The sequence below is a fragment of the Dama dama genome, chromosome 29 (genome assembly GCF_033118175.1).
Source record: "Dama dama isolate Ldn47 chromosome 29, ASM3311817v1, whole genome shotgun sequence".
NCBI lineage: Eukaryota > Metazoa > Chordata > Mammalia > Artiodactyla > Cervidae > Dama > Dama dama.
This window is the reverse complement of record NC_083709.1, coordinates 29,238,168-29,257,703: the sequence shown is the minus strand read 5'-3', so window position 1 is coordinate 29,257,703 and position 19,536 is coordinate 29,238,168. Positions and strand designations below refer to the sequence as shown.

Sequence of the window (19,536 nt, the reverse complement as noted above, 5' to 3'; positions counted from 1 at the left end):
CATTTCTAAGTGACAGTTTCCAAGAAGGTTAAGAGCCATGTATTGCTCCTTTTTACAGACCCAGTACACAGCATTAAGTATGCAGACAATCAATAAACCTGTGCGCTGAGCAACCAAAAAATACTTCTGTTTACTTCTATGAACCAGAACACTGGAAGGGTTCATTTCAGCAACCCCACACCAACAGGCTGTCTATATTAATAGTGTAGATGTTTTATCCTTTCAACTTTAGTGGAGTGGAGACCAGTTTTGGAAGTCTTCAGAGAAAGAATATAAAAAACAGTAAAGAAAAAAAAAATGAACCACTTGCTAAAATAACTGAGGCTACCAACGCTCTTCACAACAATAATAAATTGTTATAATTTTAGCAATATTTTTCTCTTCTTCTACCGTCTGAGGATCCTATTTGGTAACAGAGGCAAACAGGATCAAAATCACTGTTTCTCTCTTTTTGTATCCTCTGCCTACAAGGCATACACATATTGTTCTGGAACTATATTGAAATTTCAACATATTATTAACGTGTATGCATTGTATTTCTAGGCAATCCTTTCAATAGAAGTTACAGGTTTGTACTACATTTTGAACAGCTTAAAAAGTAAGGCTAGGACACTTGCAATCTATTTTTTTAAAACAGTAAGGTTAAATTGCTAATACATTTCTTCAAATCAGAATAATGTAAAATGACGGTAAGATTAAAAATTTGTATCAGCTACTCTAACACTGGATTATGACACCCTAGATGATTTGAAAGCAGAAGGTGAGAGGGGATTCTAAGAAAAAAATATTTTTCCTCAAGCACACCAAGTAGTCACAAAACTTATACTGAGAATTTTCTCCCCATCTGTTCAAATATAAAAGAATTGCTGACATGCAAACCAGTCAAAATACTGATACCCATGCAAGAGGAGAGAGGTGAGGGGAGGCTGTTCCAACATCACAAAATTAGAGTATTAAATTCATATAATAAAAAAGGGAGTATGGAGATTTGAGATTAATTGCATGTTGGAAGAAAAGGAATTGTCTTGTCACTCAGCTAAGCTCCTGACGACCAAGTTGTGAATTCAGGACAATTACTTTTAGACTGGCTTTTTACCAAAAAAGCTGACAGATAAAATCAAATTAAAAGAAGCCATTTACTACACTTTGGTTAAAAAAAAAAAGAAAAAAAGTACTTCATTAACGTATTTCTTAACTTCTACAGAAGTAGTCTTTATACAAAAGATAGGCAAGACACCTTTCTTCTTCCTCCAGGGATCTCTTAAGGATGTGTTACCATTGTTGAATATATACGTGAAACCACGCTGGCAGAGTTCATGATATGCACACATGTACTACATACATCAACCTAACCTAATGGAAATGGGCGTTTCTCTGATTTTACAGATGAGTCTGACAATCTGGCGTTAGCAACAAAACTAAGTTTCACTCAACAACAGCTGATGCTGTGGGTGAATTAAATCTTGTCAGTGGCAGCAGAGGAAGTTACCTTCCTTCTATTTGGTGTTCTTTAGCTCAAGTAAATGTGTGAGGACAATTTCCATTCATTTTTTTTTTTTTTTTAAGTTGATGGGTTATTAAGTTGGAGGTATAGAACTATGTCAGCATCCAATTACTTTAAAACTAGCCAAAGAAAGCACGTATCCTTATAAGAATTACTCATGAAGTAATATTTGAAAAATAATAGGAAGCTGTCATTGAAAGAAAAATTTTTGCATGTTCTATTTCACGTAACATGCTTTTTGGAATCTGTTCAATGACACTGCTTTCAATGAGAGCTCTGAGGTAACCTCTTTTAGCTCAAGAGAGCAAGTTTATCAGACTGAGCACAGGAGCCCCCAAAAATGTATAAAGACCTACTCACCACACTGTTCTTTCCCTTCAACTTTGTTTATTGATGTACTGAACATGAAAAAGTACAAAGAATCCAAACACAAAAGAAAACATGTACAGCCTCTTAAATACTCAACAGAATATATTTTCTATTCCAACAGATGTGAATTAAGTCATACTGTACAACTTCAAATAAATACCAGCCTTACATTTTATTAAGTGCTCTGATAAACACTGAAGTGAAGCACAATTTGCATGCCCTCTCATCAATGCCTTGGTTTGCTACAGTAGTATAGGAAAGAAGCATGTAGCTGCTGTTTTCCCGGGAGGGGAAACCTTATTTTTTTTTAAGTATATACATGTATTTCGTTTTTTAGTTTTTTTTTTTTTTAAACGCAGGTTAACTCTGACAATCTAAATGCACCTAAGGATATGAGAAAGTGCTAAGCCAATTGATTTCTGAATAGCATTGAGTGGGTCAGCATGAAAACTCGCTTATTCACTTTAGCACGCGCCTCACAGTATATGTACTGTACTATACTGAAAAATTTTATAACTACAATTTTAAATAATAAAAAATAAAACAACGCAACTGCAAAGATAATGTACAACTATGTTATGCATAGCACGTTGCCTGTTCTAAGGGGAAGCGTGTGAGCATCTCAGTTTATACAAAAAGCAGGACGTAACTATATAGTTCTCAGTGCATCCTGATGAAGGCATTTTTGCCTTCAGCTTTTTTGAAAATTTATTATAAGCTAGATGCTAATCAGAAAATATTTTGTATTTTTTAAAATTTCTTTCATACATGGTAAAGACTTATTTTATTATTTCCCCAAATAGTGGTTTAAGCATCATACAAAGTTAAATTTCAATAGCATACAGATATTTATGATTTTTGTATGAAAAATGTAAGGAAATTTGTTCAAAACCTATGGTTATACTCATTTTTTTTTTTTACCACAAACATATTTATAAACGAAAATGTAGCATCACCATAAACAGCAGAAGCTAGACTATCTACAGACAAAATTAGCAACAAATCTGATGCACTGTAAATTCAAGTCCTCAGGACAACAAAAGTGATTAAGCAAGACCTCAAGTAACAATGTTAATGCCATTTACAAAGGAAAAAAACTGATACAAAAACATTTAAAACCTGAACATCACTTGGCATGTAAGGGAAAAAAAATCAAATTAGCTGAAAGGTTCATAAACACAAGGTCTTATTTACATTACACAAAGCTCAGGTGTTAGCCTTGAACGTAACTTTCAAAATACCTTCAAATATATCCAACTCAGATCACTTTTGCCGATTTGCTGCAGTACAAATCATGTGCAACATCTTTTTTTCCTTAAGACAAAACAGTTCTTCAAACAATACTGCAAGTACATCACTAAACACCATGAGCTCTATCTGAAGGGATTTCTTTAGGAAGAACAGATTTTTTTTTCCCCCATCTCTTGGTAATTTAAATTTCTTGCCTGCTCTTATATATTCTTTTGTAAATTTTTTTTATTTGTTTCAAAATCACAAATCAATGTGAGCCACCTATCAGGTAATAACCAGGATGATCAGACGCTACACTGGTGATTACAAAAACGAAACCAGCAGTGTTTCCCCCATTGATTCTACTCCTTTCATACAAAGATCTCAAAAGTATTTTCTACATCATAAATCTTTCTAAATTTTCCAACCACTGCAAATTTCCTGGTAAATTTTAAAAGCTCACTAGGTGTCATATGAAGAGATTTCTCAAAGTATTCAAGTCAAAATATTTGTTCCAGGACCAGTAAAAAGTTTCTCCAAATTTTCTTTTTTATAAAAATAGATGCTTTTTTTAAACCCACATCAAAGAGGCTCTTATCTCTTTGGCAAGGTACTGCTTTACGAAAAGTTCTCCAGTATTCTTACAATAAGCGTTTATAATGTAGCCCCCCCTTCCCCAACCCAAATCATAATTACAAAATAAATACTGTTTTTAACTTCATAAATAAAAATGTAAACTTCAAAATACTTTTCTTAGACATAACAGCAATGCTTTAAATGTAAACCAAACACAAAGCTAATCAGAAAAAGAAAAAAAGGGGGGGGAAAGGACACAACCAACTGAAGAATTACAACACAAAGCCTCAATATTTACTCACAGGTTCAAGGCAGTTATGTAAAAAGAAAAGAAATGTCTTCCCTTAGCTGAAACACTTTAAAAGGTCCACCTTCTTCAAAGAAGGCAATAAAATGCAATGTGACAGGTAAAAACCCTGTACCTCTTGTCCATATTCAAACATAAAAGATATTTTAAGAAGTTTTAATTCAAATACTAGCAATAAAAAATCTCACATATTTCTTAGGATGCTAAGTAGTCGTTTTATCCCCATCTCAACACTGACTTACAAAGACATTTACTAATGTATAAAGTTTCTCTTAACTTGCCTTTGTTGTATAGTTTTCATATATAAATGGACTGAGGACAAGAGCTCACTAGGCTTTGTGCGTTTTGTTTGTCTTAAAGGAGACCTGCAGTACTCTGTCTCCCAGACGGTATCCATTGAGGCTAGCTATCGCCATGGCAGCCTCATCATAGTTTGTCATAGTCACAAATCCAAAACCTTTGCATTTATTGGTGTTAAAGTCACGGATGACCTTCACGTTGGTGACAGCTCCAAAAGGCCCAAACATTTGCCACAGGATACTCTCATCTGCATCAGGAGCCAGGTTGTACACAAAAATACACCACCCTGTCCCTGGGTGCCCAGGGATGTTAATTCCAGCCAAACTGGTCATTCCATCAATGGTCATTGGAGAAAACCTACTGAACAAAATAGGAAACACACACACACACAAAACAGAAACAGAGGTTGGTTACAGCGATGGGTTTATTTCTTTTCCCAACTCCCCTCCCCTCAACAGATACACACAACTATTTGATGTTTCAACCAAAGTCCATGTGTGGCTTGCAGCAGCATGCTATACTATCATGATACTAGTAAGTCATGAAATGGCCATTATACGCTGTATTGAATAATACTATCCACAAGAGAAAAAGAAATATATTTGGAACTGGTTTCACCAACTTAAGCGGATTGGGAGCAGGAAGGACCAACACAGACATAAACATGCTGTAACGCTGCAATGCAACAGAAAACAAATAATGAGGTTTTTAAACACCAGGTGGCATCAAGTGGTATAAAAATACTCTTTGAGTCAACCGTGCTTCAAGAAACAGCTTTTCATTAGGTTGTACATGCAAAAGAAAACCCAACACAAACTTATGATGGCTGTCACTCCCCAAATCAAAGAAACTAATCAATTATGGGAGGGGATTATGAGTATCATGAACCTCTATCATTACCTCTTTACTCCATAAGCCATATTGAGCAGATTGTCCAACCTGCAAAACACACATTCAGCAAACTTCAGTTTTTAACTTTTCCCCTTGATGTCCAAGAAAGCTGGGCTCGTTACTGCCATCTTCCAAGAGGGGTGTTTATATGTTAACTGTATGTGAAGTCTCAAAATAGTGGGTCTTCTTACATTTCTGAGCAAATGGGTACCACTGCCATATGACAGTAGCTCTTTCAATCTCTAGGTCAGTGCAATGCAGGGAAATCACTGGTGGTCATCTCAGAAAACCCTTTTGAGAGGAAATGTGGGGGCTGCGAAATAGTTACCATTTGGGTTCTCACCTTTGCAGCCAAGTTCTAAGCACCCCACATACACCTACACTGTCTTTGTTAGTTTTCACAGCTGTTGGTTCCTGAGGATCATGAGGCATTCAGATTAAGGGATTCGCCCAAGGCCAAAGGGTTTAGAAAGCAGTGGCACTGATACTCAAATTCTGCAGTTTACACAGAATTTCATAATTTCCCTTCAGCCTCCCAAACACAAAGGACTTTCATTTCTAAAAATCAAAGTGTAACTAGTACAGATAAAAAGAATCTTATACACAACCTCAGCCAAACCTTCCATTTCTCAATATGCTCAGCTAAGTCCACAGAACGTAAGACTACAGACTCACTGAGCAATAAAGCAAGGATCAGATCCCAGCCTGATGTTTATTTTGATTGATCTACAAGAAGTACAGTGCTACGACTCAAGGTGTAAGAGACCAGGTAGATACAAACAAACTAACTTGACCTTCTCTTACAATTTTTTTTTTTAAAGTAGTAGATGGCAGTGGGTGGGTACTCTTTTAAAACTCTGTACCCTTTTCCTGTCTCAAAAATTAAACTGATGTTATAGGACTTGATTCTTCTTGCTTTATCAAAGAGACCGTTCTGACGTTCTCTATTTCCACAACGTTTACCAATCAATGACGTGTGTGGAGGAGAAACCATAACTTAACATGTCATAATGTTCGACGCCATCATGTTCAACACTCCCTAAGTTCGTGCCTGTGTTGAGGAACAATTTCTTCTTTTAACACCTATGAACTGCTTAGTTTGAAAAACGTTTCAACCTTATTATCTAACCTGTGGCCTCAAGTGAGGCTAGAGCACAGAGGAGGAAACAGCTCCTCCTGGTTTTATAGAAACCCCAAGACGACTCCTTCTGCTCTTTCAGAAGTAGACCAAGAATCTTCTTATGTTCCTATTCCCAATTATTTCTGCACATCTGAGTGTTTTGTAAAACTGAAAAGAATCAAGCTGATGTAATGCAAAACACCTTTAATAAGAGAGAGGAACAGACCGCAGTGGCAGGAGCCCCGTGTGGCGTGTGCACCTTCTCCCCCCACCCTCTCAGGAGCAGCGACACGTCATTACTAAGCATGGAGCACAGCCTGGGGCACGGCAGGTTTACCATCAGTATCTGCTGACTGAATAAAAGCAATGAGGCTGCTAACAGCATCCTTAATTATGTAATCCCGAGTAAGAACTATTAGGAAGGCAGGCTGGGGGGCCTGTCTGCACATGCAAGGGAAAAGAGGTGGGAGGGTGGGAGGGTGGTGTTTGGTCAAAGATGCCACACCTTTGTACTCCAAAATGAAGGCCACAAATACCAGAAACAGAGATGCAAACAGAATCACCAATCATAAAGTACTGATACAGATAATTTCATAAAAATCCTGGAATGACCAATACAGAGTGCATTTGGCATGTGACGCCTGTACAATGGAACAGCTTACTGCAGTCTCTTTCCAAAGCACTCAATGACCCAGAAGCAGAGACACCAAAGCAGAGTCACGTCATCTCTGCACGTTAACATGCACACTCTGTCACCACCAGCTACGACAGCAGCCCAAAGTCCAGAGACAGGAAACTCCCAAGTGAGTTTTCAGTACTTTCAAGACAGGGCAGAAACCAAAACTGCCCTAGAAGTGAATTCCATACATTAAAGGGAGAGATCTCATTTGTCACTCTCCACGCCAGGATTCTCCAGGCAGGAGACTTCTATACTAGGATCTCTGAGGACTCTCTCAATGGGCCTCATATTTTCCCTGCCTGTGAAACCCTATATGACACCATGATCCTGACCAACGATATCTTTGCTCAATATCCATTTTAGGAAACAGTCAGTCCTGTGGAATTCAAGGTAAGTTACTTAACTCTCTCTCTCCCCCTTGCTCCTCTTGACCCCCCTCCCTCCTCTCCCATCAACAAGGAGAGCTGGGAGGAACACCACACCTAAGGATCAGAACCCCAGCAATGCTGCAAAGCCCTGCCTGCATGCAGCTGGCCTGGCGGCTTTCCCTGCTCTCAGCAGCCCCCCGGGGGCTGGAAGAAGGCCGCGTGAGCTCCACTGGGCCCGCAGGCGCCCCGAGTCCTGCAGCAGCTAGAAAACTGTCAACCAGGTGCTTAGCTGAGACACAAGGGCCACTATCACTCTCCAGAATCATCTATTTCTCCTGGGTCTGTCCAGAGTTCAGAGATAGCCGCCTTTTGTATATATGCTCTTTTAATGACTGAGACCAATTTTTAAGGGAGACTAAGTTAGTGGCCTCTGGAATGACCCAGGGGAACATGCCTGATGATGAACAGCAGTGTGGCCAATACACATTAAAGAGTCCGTTAAAAATACACTCTTCATCTTAAAATAATCTTTATTCCTACTGAACCAACACACTGTACCCAACGGCCTCATCAGTCCCAGGCATCACATACTTTCCTGAGGGACAACTTGGCAGTCCTCAAAGGGACAGGGACACAACCACCTGTTCTGCAGTGTGGACACAATCCACTCACAAATAACACACTAAGTGGATTTGAAGGGTTAGACTGGGAAACACTGCTGTAACTACACCAACCCTCAAAGGAGAGGTAGATTAAGAGATTCCTGCAAATGTCAGTATCATCATCACCATCATAACCTGAGTGAGGGTGACACCTGTAAGGAAAGTTGGAGTAAATAAGAAAAGGGAGAGCTGATTATTCCTCCTGCTCCTAGAATAAGTTACACTGAGGTTAGACAAAATAATCAAACATGTCTCACATGAAGTCAGTCAAGAAATGTTAAATGATCAAGATCATAATTCTATGACTCTTGCTTCAAAGGTGTATTATTTAATATTTACTAATTGCATATGTGGAAAATGAGTCAGCTTGATAATTAGCAAAACACTGATACATTGTTTATTTCATCCTTATCTTTATTGTTTATGTTTGATTAACGTTTATGAATTAATGAATGTACTAGCACAAGCCCCCATGTGCATATAGTTTATGACGTATCAGACGATATGTGGGCAATATTTTGAACAGAAACATATTTCCATTTCAAAGCTAGATATGTATAAGTAGAGAATAAAAAGAAGATATGTGCCTAGTTTCCAAGAAATTCAGCTAACAGACTATGCTAGGGTCTACATGCAGGTAAAGGGAAATGTCAGTCCAAGTCAGAAACAAAAAAATGTAAACAGATTGTTAATGGGTTAAGAAAATAAAACTCTGAACTCTACAAATAGTGGCTCTCAAAACCTCTCTAAAGATCACCAACCAAGACTGCTTTGAAGTTAACCCACAAAAAGATCATCAATTCATGTCCTTATCTAATTCCTCCAAAAGAGAAAAAAATTATTCAGGAGGACTGATACCAGTTTTTCCCCAAAGAAGCTGTGATAGTGCAAGCAGCACATGCCTTAAATGAATCTCAAGTGCTGACTTAGAAAATCCTTTAAAAATGCATAAAGGCTTCTAGAAGCAGGCACACAGGCCATTAGACTAGATCACATTTAATAAAATTAAGGCTGCTCCACAAGAAGAGAGATGAAAAAAACTTTGGCTGGGAGTTTAATTCAGATACCATATCCCCGGAATATACTTAAGGGACTCACAGTAGCCATCCAAATAAATAAGGCTGGTCTTATTCTGAAAACTGCAGTCAATTAGGTAAGCATATTAGATCAGCAGTGCTCATGTTAAAATAATTTTCTAATTATTCATACAGGTTGACTGAGCCATAAATACCATAAGTCCACTTTTTAAACTTAACCCTTACTATATAGATTTTAATTTTTTTGCCTTAAAAGATGAGGTACATTTCATAAATATTAAAAAACATCCCTGACTATTAATATTTAGAACTTGTATTTTCCGATCTCTCTCAACTACCGAGATACTATGATAACATAAAAACACAGTGCAAAATTTTCTAAGTGTTGGCAAGAAGGTGACAAACCCAAGGCTAAGAGCATTAAAACACAGACACGAGGAACAAAAGATCTAAGTAATGAACTAGGCCTGAACTACAGCAGAGCAACATACCAACAAAGCAAGCCGGTCCTTCATTCAAGGGTGTTTATGAGATGAAAGAAGATTGGACCTTAATTCAATAGAGGAAGGGGAAAAAAAAAATCAAGGTAATAACAGACCAGGTTCAGAGATATTAAAGAAAAACAGCCAAACACACATCGGGCTAAACTTGAACCCTAGGAATAGAAGCTCTCAATTTCCTCTAACACTGAATCTAGACCAAACGCCTTCACTGAGCTCAAAGACTAGTTCATAATTTATTATCTGAAGATGGATATGAGAAGAATGGGAAGTGAGGTGACAGAGACAAGAGTCAGGAATCTGAAAGGACAATAAACATCTTTCCCATTTTCTGAAACCAAGTTTCCCTTAAAATTTACAGACAACTCTTATTTCCTTTTCCCAAAATTAGTTTTTAACAGGAGACAAGGAAAGGAAGAATCTCTACATTAATTACAGATGGAACTAAATGATAAAAGCACAGAATGGGCAGTATGTTTTTTAAATATTAAATCTGACTATCAGAACAACCTGTAAAGCTTTATCCAATATAAAACATTTTTTAATTAAAAAAAAAAAAACAACACATAACATGTATGGAGGGGGACAGATCAAATTGAGAACAGATAAAATAGTTAGACAACCTAATATCTGAATCACCTACAAGCCTTGACATTTCAATAATCGGGCATTCTCCTGAAGATACTATCATTTCAGTCCTCTTGCCCAGCCTTTCTCAGAATTCAAACTTGACTTTAAGAGCATAGTTTTACTCAATAACTACAATAAAACAAAAACCAGAGCTTAAATTAGGAAACACCAAAAATAACAATTTAAACCCATGGAGCTTTCTTCTAACATCAATCATGTGGTATTTTCAGTGTTAAAATCAACCAGTAAGTTTCAAAGAACTCTCTTGTACCTAAGATCAAAATTATTTACTGGGCCTCAAGGAGCTCTGGGGTTAATTGGATAGGCTGCCCAAGAAAATTCTCTAAAATTCCTTCATTCATGTCTGTGCTAAATTTAAAAAAAAAGTTTACTCACTTAAGATGCCACAGAAGAAACCTACAAGCAGAGCTAAGAAACGACTTTGCGAAATTTCTTTCTCCACAAGGGCGGCTCCACCCATCTCTTCCTCCAGCCCAATCACTACTACCAACCACACAGACAAAAGTGGCGCTGTTTCCTTTCTGCCAATGCCTTTTAACCATGCAAAGTTGAAGCAGAGTGAAATGATCACCAGGCTCAGTCAACCGGATACCAAGTCATTCAGTTCCAGATGAAGTCTCCAGATGAAAAGTACAACTTTTCCTCCCAAGGCACAAGCCACCTCAAGTAAGAACTGAACATGATGTTTACAGAAAACTTCCCTTTCACACCTCAGGTGACATACTGAGGTTTAAAGAAGACATCTGACTGATTTTTATCTTTATTCTCTTCAGCATTCTAAATACCCGAGCAAAAAAAAAAAAAAAAAGAAAACAATGCACGTGATATAAGCTAGAAAATATAGATCTTTGTTTATTAAGTTAAATTTGTGATTATATTTTTGGTAATTAACTATTATGCCCCAACAAGGAAAAAATGCACTTCTGATAAAGAACAGAACAAAAAAATACTAGCATGGAGGTTAGATGGCATTATAGCTGCAGTATACCATATGGCCAAAAAAGGATCTTAAAAATGTTCCAGAAAATAAAAGCTACTTATGTATTTGTGCTCTGTTTAACATCTAGAAGTCACCATTCTCCTCACATGCAGATTAAGGATTTTTTTTTTTAAATGACTAGATTTGGTTGGTGCCCCAGTATTAGAAGAAAATTTGAAAAATTAGAATATTTAACCTGTCTATGAGATAGAATATCTTCTCTGGGCTAAAAATGCATGGTCATTCCATGGACTATAGAGGTTAGAAAACTACCACCCACAGGCCAAATCCAGACTGCCATCTGTTTCTCTATAGCCCAAGAGCTAAGAATGGTTTTTACATTTTTAAAGTTGTTTTATTTTTTTAAAAAGACATGCATCAGATACTGTGGCCACAAAGCCTAAAATATTTACTATCTGGGCCTTTACAGGGATTTGCCAACCTCTAAACTGCAAAGATTAAAAACTTAAAAAGGGAAGATGGATATATTTATAAAAACATAATGTAATCACATAAGTTATATATCCTTAGTTGTGCACGTACAATAAAACCAAGTAATTGAAAGAGCTTGACCTAAAAAATTAAAACATGAGGAAAAGACCTTCTCAAGTAAAAAACTAAAAGAGGGAAATCAGAAGCAATGAAAACAGTTACGAAGACCCCCACTATTCTGCAGGGCAGGGTTTCTCCACCTCAGCACCACTGACGTTTGGGACCAGATAGTCCTCTGGTGTGGGGGGCTTTACTGTACATTGCCAGGATGATGGGCAGCACCCGTGGCCTCCACCCACGAGATGCCAGTCATCCCCACCCAACTGATACCAACCATCAGTGTCTCCAGACACTGTCAGCGCCCCCAGAGGAGCAAAACTATTTCCGATCGAGAACCACTGCCTGCCGCAGGTTACTGTACTTTCGTCCCCACCTCGGATAATCCACAAGACACTAAACCCCAAGTAGGCTTTCCCTGTGTCCGTGAGAAGAAAGAAAGAAAACAACGACCATGAGACCAAGCCAGAGGTCCTCTCTTATAACACAAGTGCTGGACAGCGACCCTGAGCGCGCTGGTGTGGGCAGCTGGCTGTGAGAAGTAGACCGGACTTACCTAAAGCGCTGTGCCTGCTGAGCTAGCGGGCCTGGATACCTTCTGTTTGGAGACTGGTACAGCTGGGAAAGGATGGCCTGATTGGTTTTTTGGCTTGGATTATTAGCGAACTTCACAGTGATTGGCTCTGTGGCACCAGGAGGTTTCTGGCCATTTAGGCCTTTGATAGCTTCTTCTGCCTCAATCCGCTTGTCAAATCGAATAAACCCTACACCCCTTGATATGCCTAAGGTAGATGTGGGTAAGGATTTGGGAAAGAGGGAGTGGAAGGAGACAGGAGGGAGAGAAGAAAGGATATATTAATTTTCCCTTCTCAAGAACATGTTTTCACCCACATGTAACATCTGCCACAAAAATCACACCAGGAGAAAAGCTTCACCTTTACTTAGTAGCAATCCTGTCTAGCATTACAACTTTGTATTTTTTAAATACATGAAATGCATTAATTAAACTAATGCACTTTAAAGTCCATTACCACATGCTACCAGTAAGCCGGGAAGAAGAAGACAGTGCACAAGTATGTCCATGTTTCTTTTCCCCACCTTCTTCTCTCCCTCTCGTGCATTCTTTAATAATGTCAACTGTATGACTGACTTGTACTTTTCAAATTATGCTACTGGACAAACAGTTCAGAAAAGGAGGGGAGAGGAGCGCTTGCTCTTGCAACAAGGAGAAGAAAACCAAGCCTTTGCTAAAAATGTTAAAAAGCTATGCTAAAAATATATGCACAGGGGTAGAAAAACATATTTCAGCTACACTTTTAAATAATAAAATTCTACTTAATTATACAGGCTACCGACCCTTTGAGAGAAATGCCTGAAGAGGCTTTTCTGGTTCCCTGAAGCTCCCCCACTGCTTTTAACTGACTCTTCTTTATTAGAGAAATAATATTATATGGGAGTAAAAGAGTGAAAAAAGGAGGTAAGAGTAAAAATAAACAGGACAGAAGTGAAGCCTCAAAGCTCGCTTTCTTTGAGAGCATTACTTCTGACTACAGAATGCTACTCCCTGGCTCACGCTCTCCCCACCTTGAGAGACGAGAAGCGGGGAAGCAGAAGGATGGCCAAGTACCTGCCCAGCTTTTGAGAAATGGCAGCAAGAAACCCAAATCATTCCATTTAATTAGCTTAACAGACTATTTGGGGTGGTCAGAGCTGGCCATCATGGGATCAGCAGTTGCAGGGAAAGACTTTCCTGGCAAAACACATCAGTAGCAGCAGTACTGACTTGGGACTAGCAGCAGGAAAAGCCTAGATGATTCAGAGAATGTGACTGAGGAAGAGTGAGAAGCAATTAAGAAAGAAAGGCCAAGAAAAAGCATTAGACCATTATGATTTATAGGAACTTTAAAAAAGAATAAAGGTCTGCTTGCTTTATAATCAATACTGCGTAAGTCAAAAGGCTCAGAATTTTAAGGTAGGTAAGGCATTTTCCCCCCCATATGCACTTATCTCAGCCCCATCACTTCACCTTCCCTATTTTTAAGCTCTACCTGCTGCATGCACATTATTAACACCTGATGGCTGTAGAACACGTAACAAAATTGCAGGATTTTTTCATTTTAGGAAAAGTGGACAATTTCATACTGAAAGTCTGAAGTGTAAAGATGAAATGGTGAAATGACACCAAATCTATCCTTCCCATTATCTGTTAAGCAGGAACAACCCCTAAAACTTGATTATTCCATAAGGAAGCCTTAGATGAGCAGTGAAGCAGCCTCAGTTTAGGATGAGTCCCCTAAACTTACGGTCCTCAACCCTGAGCATGCATCAGAACAGTCCAAAGGGCGTGGTAAAATGCCCACTCTAAGAGTTTTATTCACTAGATTTGGGGGCCCAAGCCTGCATTTCTAACAAGGTTGCAGGAGGGTGCTTTGCTGCAGGTGCAGAACCACACTTGAGAAACACCGACTCAATCAGCAGGTGGCCGGGTAGTCTTCCTGTGAGCCCACACCCTCGGGATGGACCTGCAGCTGAGAAATGGCTTTCTGCATCACAGGTGAAACTGACTTTTGATTCAAGTCCTCATTGAGAATGAATGAATTAAAAAGCATGAATACAAACAAAACAAAAGGCCCTTTTATTTTGCTCTAAACAAATATATTTGCATTGTTAGGCCTGGACTTCTATTCAACCCCATTTGCCATCTGTGTGTATAATACACCATGATAAAATGTATGAAAATCATGAAACATAGCTAAGAAGACCACATTTTTATATACCCTCACTGGACTAATTCTCTCCATACAGTAAAATCTACAGGCCCCACTCCCAAGCATATGGATGATGGTAGATACCACTATACTCAGAACTCAGAAGTATGGTGTTCAGACTCTGTAAGAAGCTAATGAAGAGCACAGAGGAACATAACAAAGGATGCTTCTGATTAAATTCAGATCAACTAAACTGATCATCACTTGAAGAATTAAAAAAACTGGCCTGATTGTATTTTGTGGTCCATCATTTCTTAAAAAAATATAATCACACATTATAATGCACAACTATTTCCACTGGTACTCTAATTATGAGAGACAGAAAAGGAGAGAGAGGACAACAGGGATAGTGAAGGAGGGAAGAACGAAAGGAGAACCATACAGAAAAGAGAAAAACCTATTTTCTTTAAAAAAAAAAAAAAAAAAAAAAGACTACTCACAAAATCTTAAAGTGCCTGCTTTAGTATATGGCACTACAGGTGATTTTTTTCCCCCTCCTTAGCATGCTTCCTTGATTTTAATATGTTTTAGAAAGAATACTGCTTTTATAATAGAAAAATGTGCCTCTACTTTATTTTTAAGATCCATAATCAAATCTCTATTGCTAGTTTTTCTTTAAGTGAAAGCTTTAGCAGAAGAGCTCCCTTCAACACAAAATTTTTAATAAACATATTGGTTTTCTTATTTTGGTTTGGTTAAAATTAATATGAGACTAAAATCAATTTCTAACACTTAAAATTTCAAACTCTTATGCAGCCTATACAACACAGCATGGACCTGAGAAAGTCTTAACAGCAATCACTAGTGTAGATGTAGTGCAATTCTCCCTTGGAGAATTAGCAGCATTAAACTATGTTTTTCACAAAAGTAAGACTGTTACTTAATGCTTCATAAGGAGGTTGAGAGCTTTTTTCATGCATCAGCTTAGAAATGAAGATTATTAATTTGTAATAATTATTTGCAATAACTTATATCCAATGATTATTATAAACCACAAAACAGACTCCAAACCTGCACCTTTGGGAAGGAAATGACTCAAGCTTGCTCACTACACTATCTATGCTTACTTACCCATGCATCTCTATGAACAATCCTAGCAGAAAACTGCATTTTCTGGCCCATATATATACCTTTGATGTATTCTAGAGGCAAGACTTGGGTATGCGAAGGCAGACTATTTCACCATCTGCCAGTCAGACAGCAGAGGCTGCCTACTTACCAGTGACCTGGTCAACAAGAATACGAGAAGTAATAATGCGTCCATATTGTGAAAAAAGTTGCTCCAACTCCTTCTGGGTCATTGTTTTTGGAAGTCCACTGACGTATAAATTAGCATCTCTGATGGAAGCTGAACTTGGGCGAGCATAGGAAACCTGGAAAAGAGTAGCGAAATGTACATGCACACTCAGTGACCTTCCTTCCGAAATTCGAAAACTGCCTCAAGTTAGCTTTTCCATAAGGAGCATACAACAAAACATTCAATCATGTCCAGTATGAACTGTTTCACTCCTTTCTGGAGAAACTCTTGACAAGTGAGAAACACCATTCCCCTGGGCAAAGAGAAGAGCATATCTACCCCAGGTTTGTAAATGTTCAAAACTGGCCAGCACAGCAGAGTAGGACTCCTGGTAATAACTTGTCCTCCAGGGGGCCAATCTCCTAAACTAGGGATTTAGGCTCAACTGAACGGTCAAGCTTAAGGATTCTAAATTCATCTGACACATTTGTGTGACCCGTTTTTGGGCCTCCCATTTCAGCCGGGGTGGGGGATGGTACACACTTTCTAAAGAATTTAAATATGCCCTTTTCTGAAATTATTTAGCAATTTCAATTAAACCCTGTATTATTTAATAAATGCATTGTAAATAAACATCTTGAAGCAGATTATCATGATTAAAAACAAATAGCTATCATCCTTAAATTCTCAGATGTATGAATGGACTGTATCTCCTGTCATCCTTGTCTATTGTCTTGTCCACAAATCTCTTTAATCTTGATTAAAAAGGTCTTAAGCCCATCTATTGATTTATTGACTTCACATGCCCTTTCAAAAGGCTTCCCACCTTTGAGATAGAGTATCTAAACTTCTACCAAGATGAAGACAGAATTAGTCCATGTGTATGTATCATCAGCACACCTTACATACACGCCAGGAGCGAAGGCGTTAGAGCTGCGCCTCTCATCACTGCATCCTCTTCAACTTGGCACATTGCATGTGCTAGGATATCTGCTGAGTAAAGCCAATCTAGTGCCCCACTGGCCCCACAATCTGCTGTGGATCCACAACAGTTCAAAAACCACAGAGCAGTCAAGGAAGCGTTCATCAAGTCACTTAGATCTTGCCAAACTGTGATCGATACCTCTTTGCCTATAACGTCTCTTTGCCAATTTTAAGTCAGCTCTGAGTCTCTTGTGCTATTTTGACTCCATTTCCTTTAGTTTAGTAAGCTCTTCTAGACTACCTACAAGGACAGAAACTTTACAGCATACCCCATTTGCCAGACCGCTGACAAAAATGGCCAAATGAGTCTAGCTCTGGGTTTCATTTGGTGGAGTACCATGACAGGTCAACTTCTGCTTGTTGATTATAACCATTAGTATCCATCTTTAGGCTTTCATGGTGACTTGGACGGTAAAAAAAAAATTGCCTGCAAGGCAGGAAACTCGGGTTCAATCCCTGGGTCAGGAAGATCCCCTGGAGAAGGGAACGAGGGAACGGCTACCTACTTCAGAATTCTTGCCTGGAGAATTCCATGGACAAAGGAGTCTGGGAGGCTACAGTCCATGGGGTCGCATCGAGTCAGACACTACTGAGCACGTATATTACATTTCTTTACCATCTTGGTCACCAGGGAAGCCCCAATGTATAAATGATCACCATAGGTAATCTATATTATTCCTTGGGAGAATCAGTGTTAGTCACTTAGTCATGTCCGACTCAGGGATTCAACCATTTCTGTCAATGGTCTGGCAAATGGGGTATGCTGCAAATAATCAAATAATCTCTAATCCACATAAAATTCTGTTAGCACAGAGCCTAAAAACCCAGGTGACTATACTATAAATATTCACCTCTAAATACATCTAAGAATGCAGGTAAAGACCTAGACCATTAAAGTTGAGGGTAACCTGAGTCCCTTACTGTGCTCCATAATAATTTACTCATGCAGTGACATTCACTGCTTTGAGCATTTCAGAGGAGTGTGGGTGGAGTGTTTTAAAAGTTATCCTAAAATATATTTAGGAAAACGGGTTTATATTTAGTGCTTATGTAAAAGCTTTGAAAGCATACTTGGGTCAGTTATGTTATCTACATTTTTTTTTTCTTTCATTGTCTGGTCTTCAGTTCACACTGCTACTTTAATTCCAACCTATACTGACTATATTTTCTTATCCACTGTATTCTCAATGCTCTGGCATTTATGGCCTTGATCCAGGAGAGACCTCCCTTCCCAGGAATAGTTAATTCTAGAGAGCAAACAACTCCCCTGGGAGGTATCTTTGATATACAAACCAGAAGCCACAGCCCATCTCCTTTATCAAATCCTAAGACCAAGCCAATATTCCTCCCACTCTGAATCAGCCTAGGGCCAGGTACCAGACAATCAAGTGGAAAGTCAAAGTGTTAGTCACTCAGTCCTGTCCCACTCTCTGTAACCCTCTGGACAGCAGCCTGCCAGGCCACCCTGTCCATGGGATCTCCCAGAATACTGGAGTGGGTGGCCATTCCCTTCTCCAGAGGATCTTCCCAACGCAGGGACTGAACCCTGGTTTTCTGCACTGCAGCTGGATTCCTTACCGTTTGAGCCACGAGGGAAGCCCTACCACTCCTAGAGCCCAGAGCCATCCAGAACTACTCAAATTCTCCAATGCTAACCCCACCCAGTCTACCTGTCCTGCCTTGTCCTTAGCTTTCCACCAGGACCCCAAAAAGGCCGCAGGCCATGCTCTGCCCTCTCCCCTCTGCCTCCTGGCCATCCCTGGGGCCTGCCCATGTGACCCTGCATGGTATGTTCTGCCTCCTCTTTCTGAAGATCTTAAAGTATAAGCTTCCTCCTTCATAACAATCATTTATGTATGTCTTACCTGATTACCCAGGTGCATTTTCAGAATACAGCTACACTAATAAGGCTCCAACTCTCAATAAAAAACCATCTCAACACTGACTTTGCCAAAGAATTGGTTCCTATCACCACAGGCAGGACACAGGTGACTCGATCATACAGAAACTCATGGTGGCAACAGTATTTCCATTTAACTTACACTTCAGGGGCTTATGGGACTTCACCATTTGCAAAGCATTTTCGGATACAGTATTTTGTGCCTCACAACAACCCTGTGAGATAGGGAGGGCACATATCAGTATCTTATAGCTGGGGAAACAGATACAGAAAAGGTAAGTAACACTGCTAATGTTATACACAGGTGTTGAATTCTGGATTAAAATTCTGATCTTCTAAACCCTTGCCCGGGGAGTTCATCTTTCACTGTCCTACCTCTTTGCCTTCTCATACTGCATGGTGACTGTAGCCATGAAATCAAAAGACACTTGCTCCCTGGAATAAAAGTTATGACCAACACAGATAGCATATTAAAAAAGCAGAGACATTACTTTGCTAACAAAGGTCCGTCTAGTCAAAGCTATGGTTTTCCCAGTAGTCATGTATGGATGTGAGAGTTGGACTATAAAGAAAGCTGAGCACTGAAGAATTGATGCTTTTGAACTGTGGTGTTGGAGAAGACTCTTGAGAGTCCCTTGGACAGCAAGGAGTCAATCCTAAAGGAAATCAGTCGTAAATATTCATTGAAAGGACAGATGATGAAGCTGAAACTCCCAATACTTTGACCACCTGATGTGAAGAACTGACTCATGTGAAAAGACCCTGATGCTGGCAAAGATTGAAGGCGGGAGGAGAAGGGGATGACAGAGGATGAGATGGTTGGATGGCATCACCGACTCTATGGACATGAGTTTGATTAAACTCCGGGAGTTGGTGATGGACAGGGAGGCCGGGTGTGCTGCAGTCCATGGGGTCGCAAACAGTG

At 39.2% G+C, this 19,536-nt stretch overlaps 1 protein-coding gene across 1 annotated transcript in view; it reads right to left on the bottom strand.

Annotated features, from left to right (window-relative positions):
* Positions 1-3,930: 3,930 nt before the first annotated feature.
* The window catches only part of ELAVL2 (ELAV like RNA binding protein 2), a 136,461-nt gene continuing 120,855 nt past the window's right edge, over positions 3,931-19,536 (bottom strand). Inside the window, exons 4-7 of the mRNA XM_061132961.1 lie at positions 15,710-15,863; positions 12,279-12,504; positions 5,187-5,225; positions 3,931-4,646 (exon numbers count right to left, since the gene is read on the bottom strand). Coding sequence (XP_060988944.1) covers positions 4,316-4,646; positions 5,187-5,225; positions 12,279-12,504; positions 15,710-15,863 — 750 coding nt within the window. The 3' untranslated portion in view covers positions 3,931-4,315. The remainder of the gene's footprint in view (positions 4,647-5,186; positions 5,226-12,278; positions 12,505-15,709; positions 15,864-19,536) is intronic.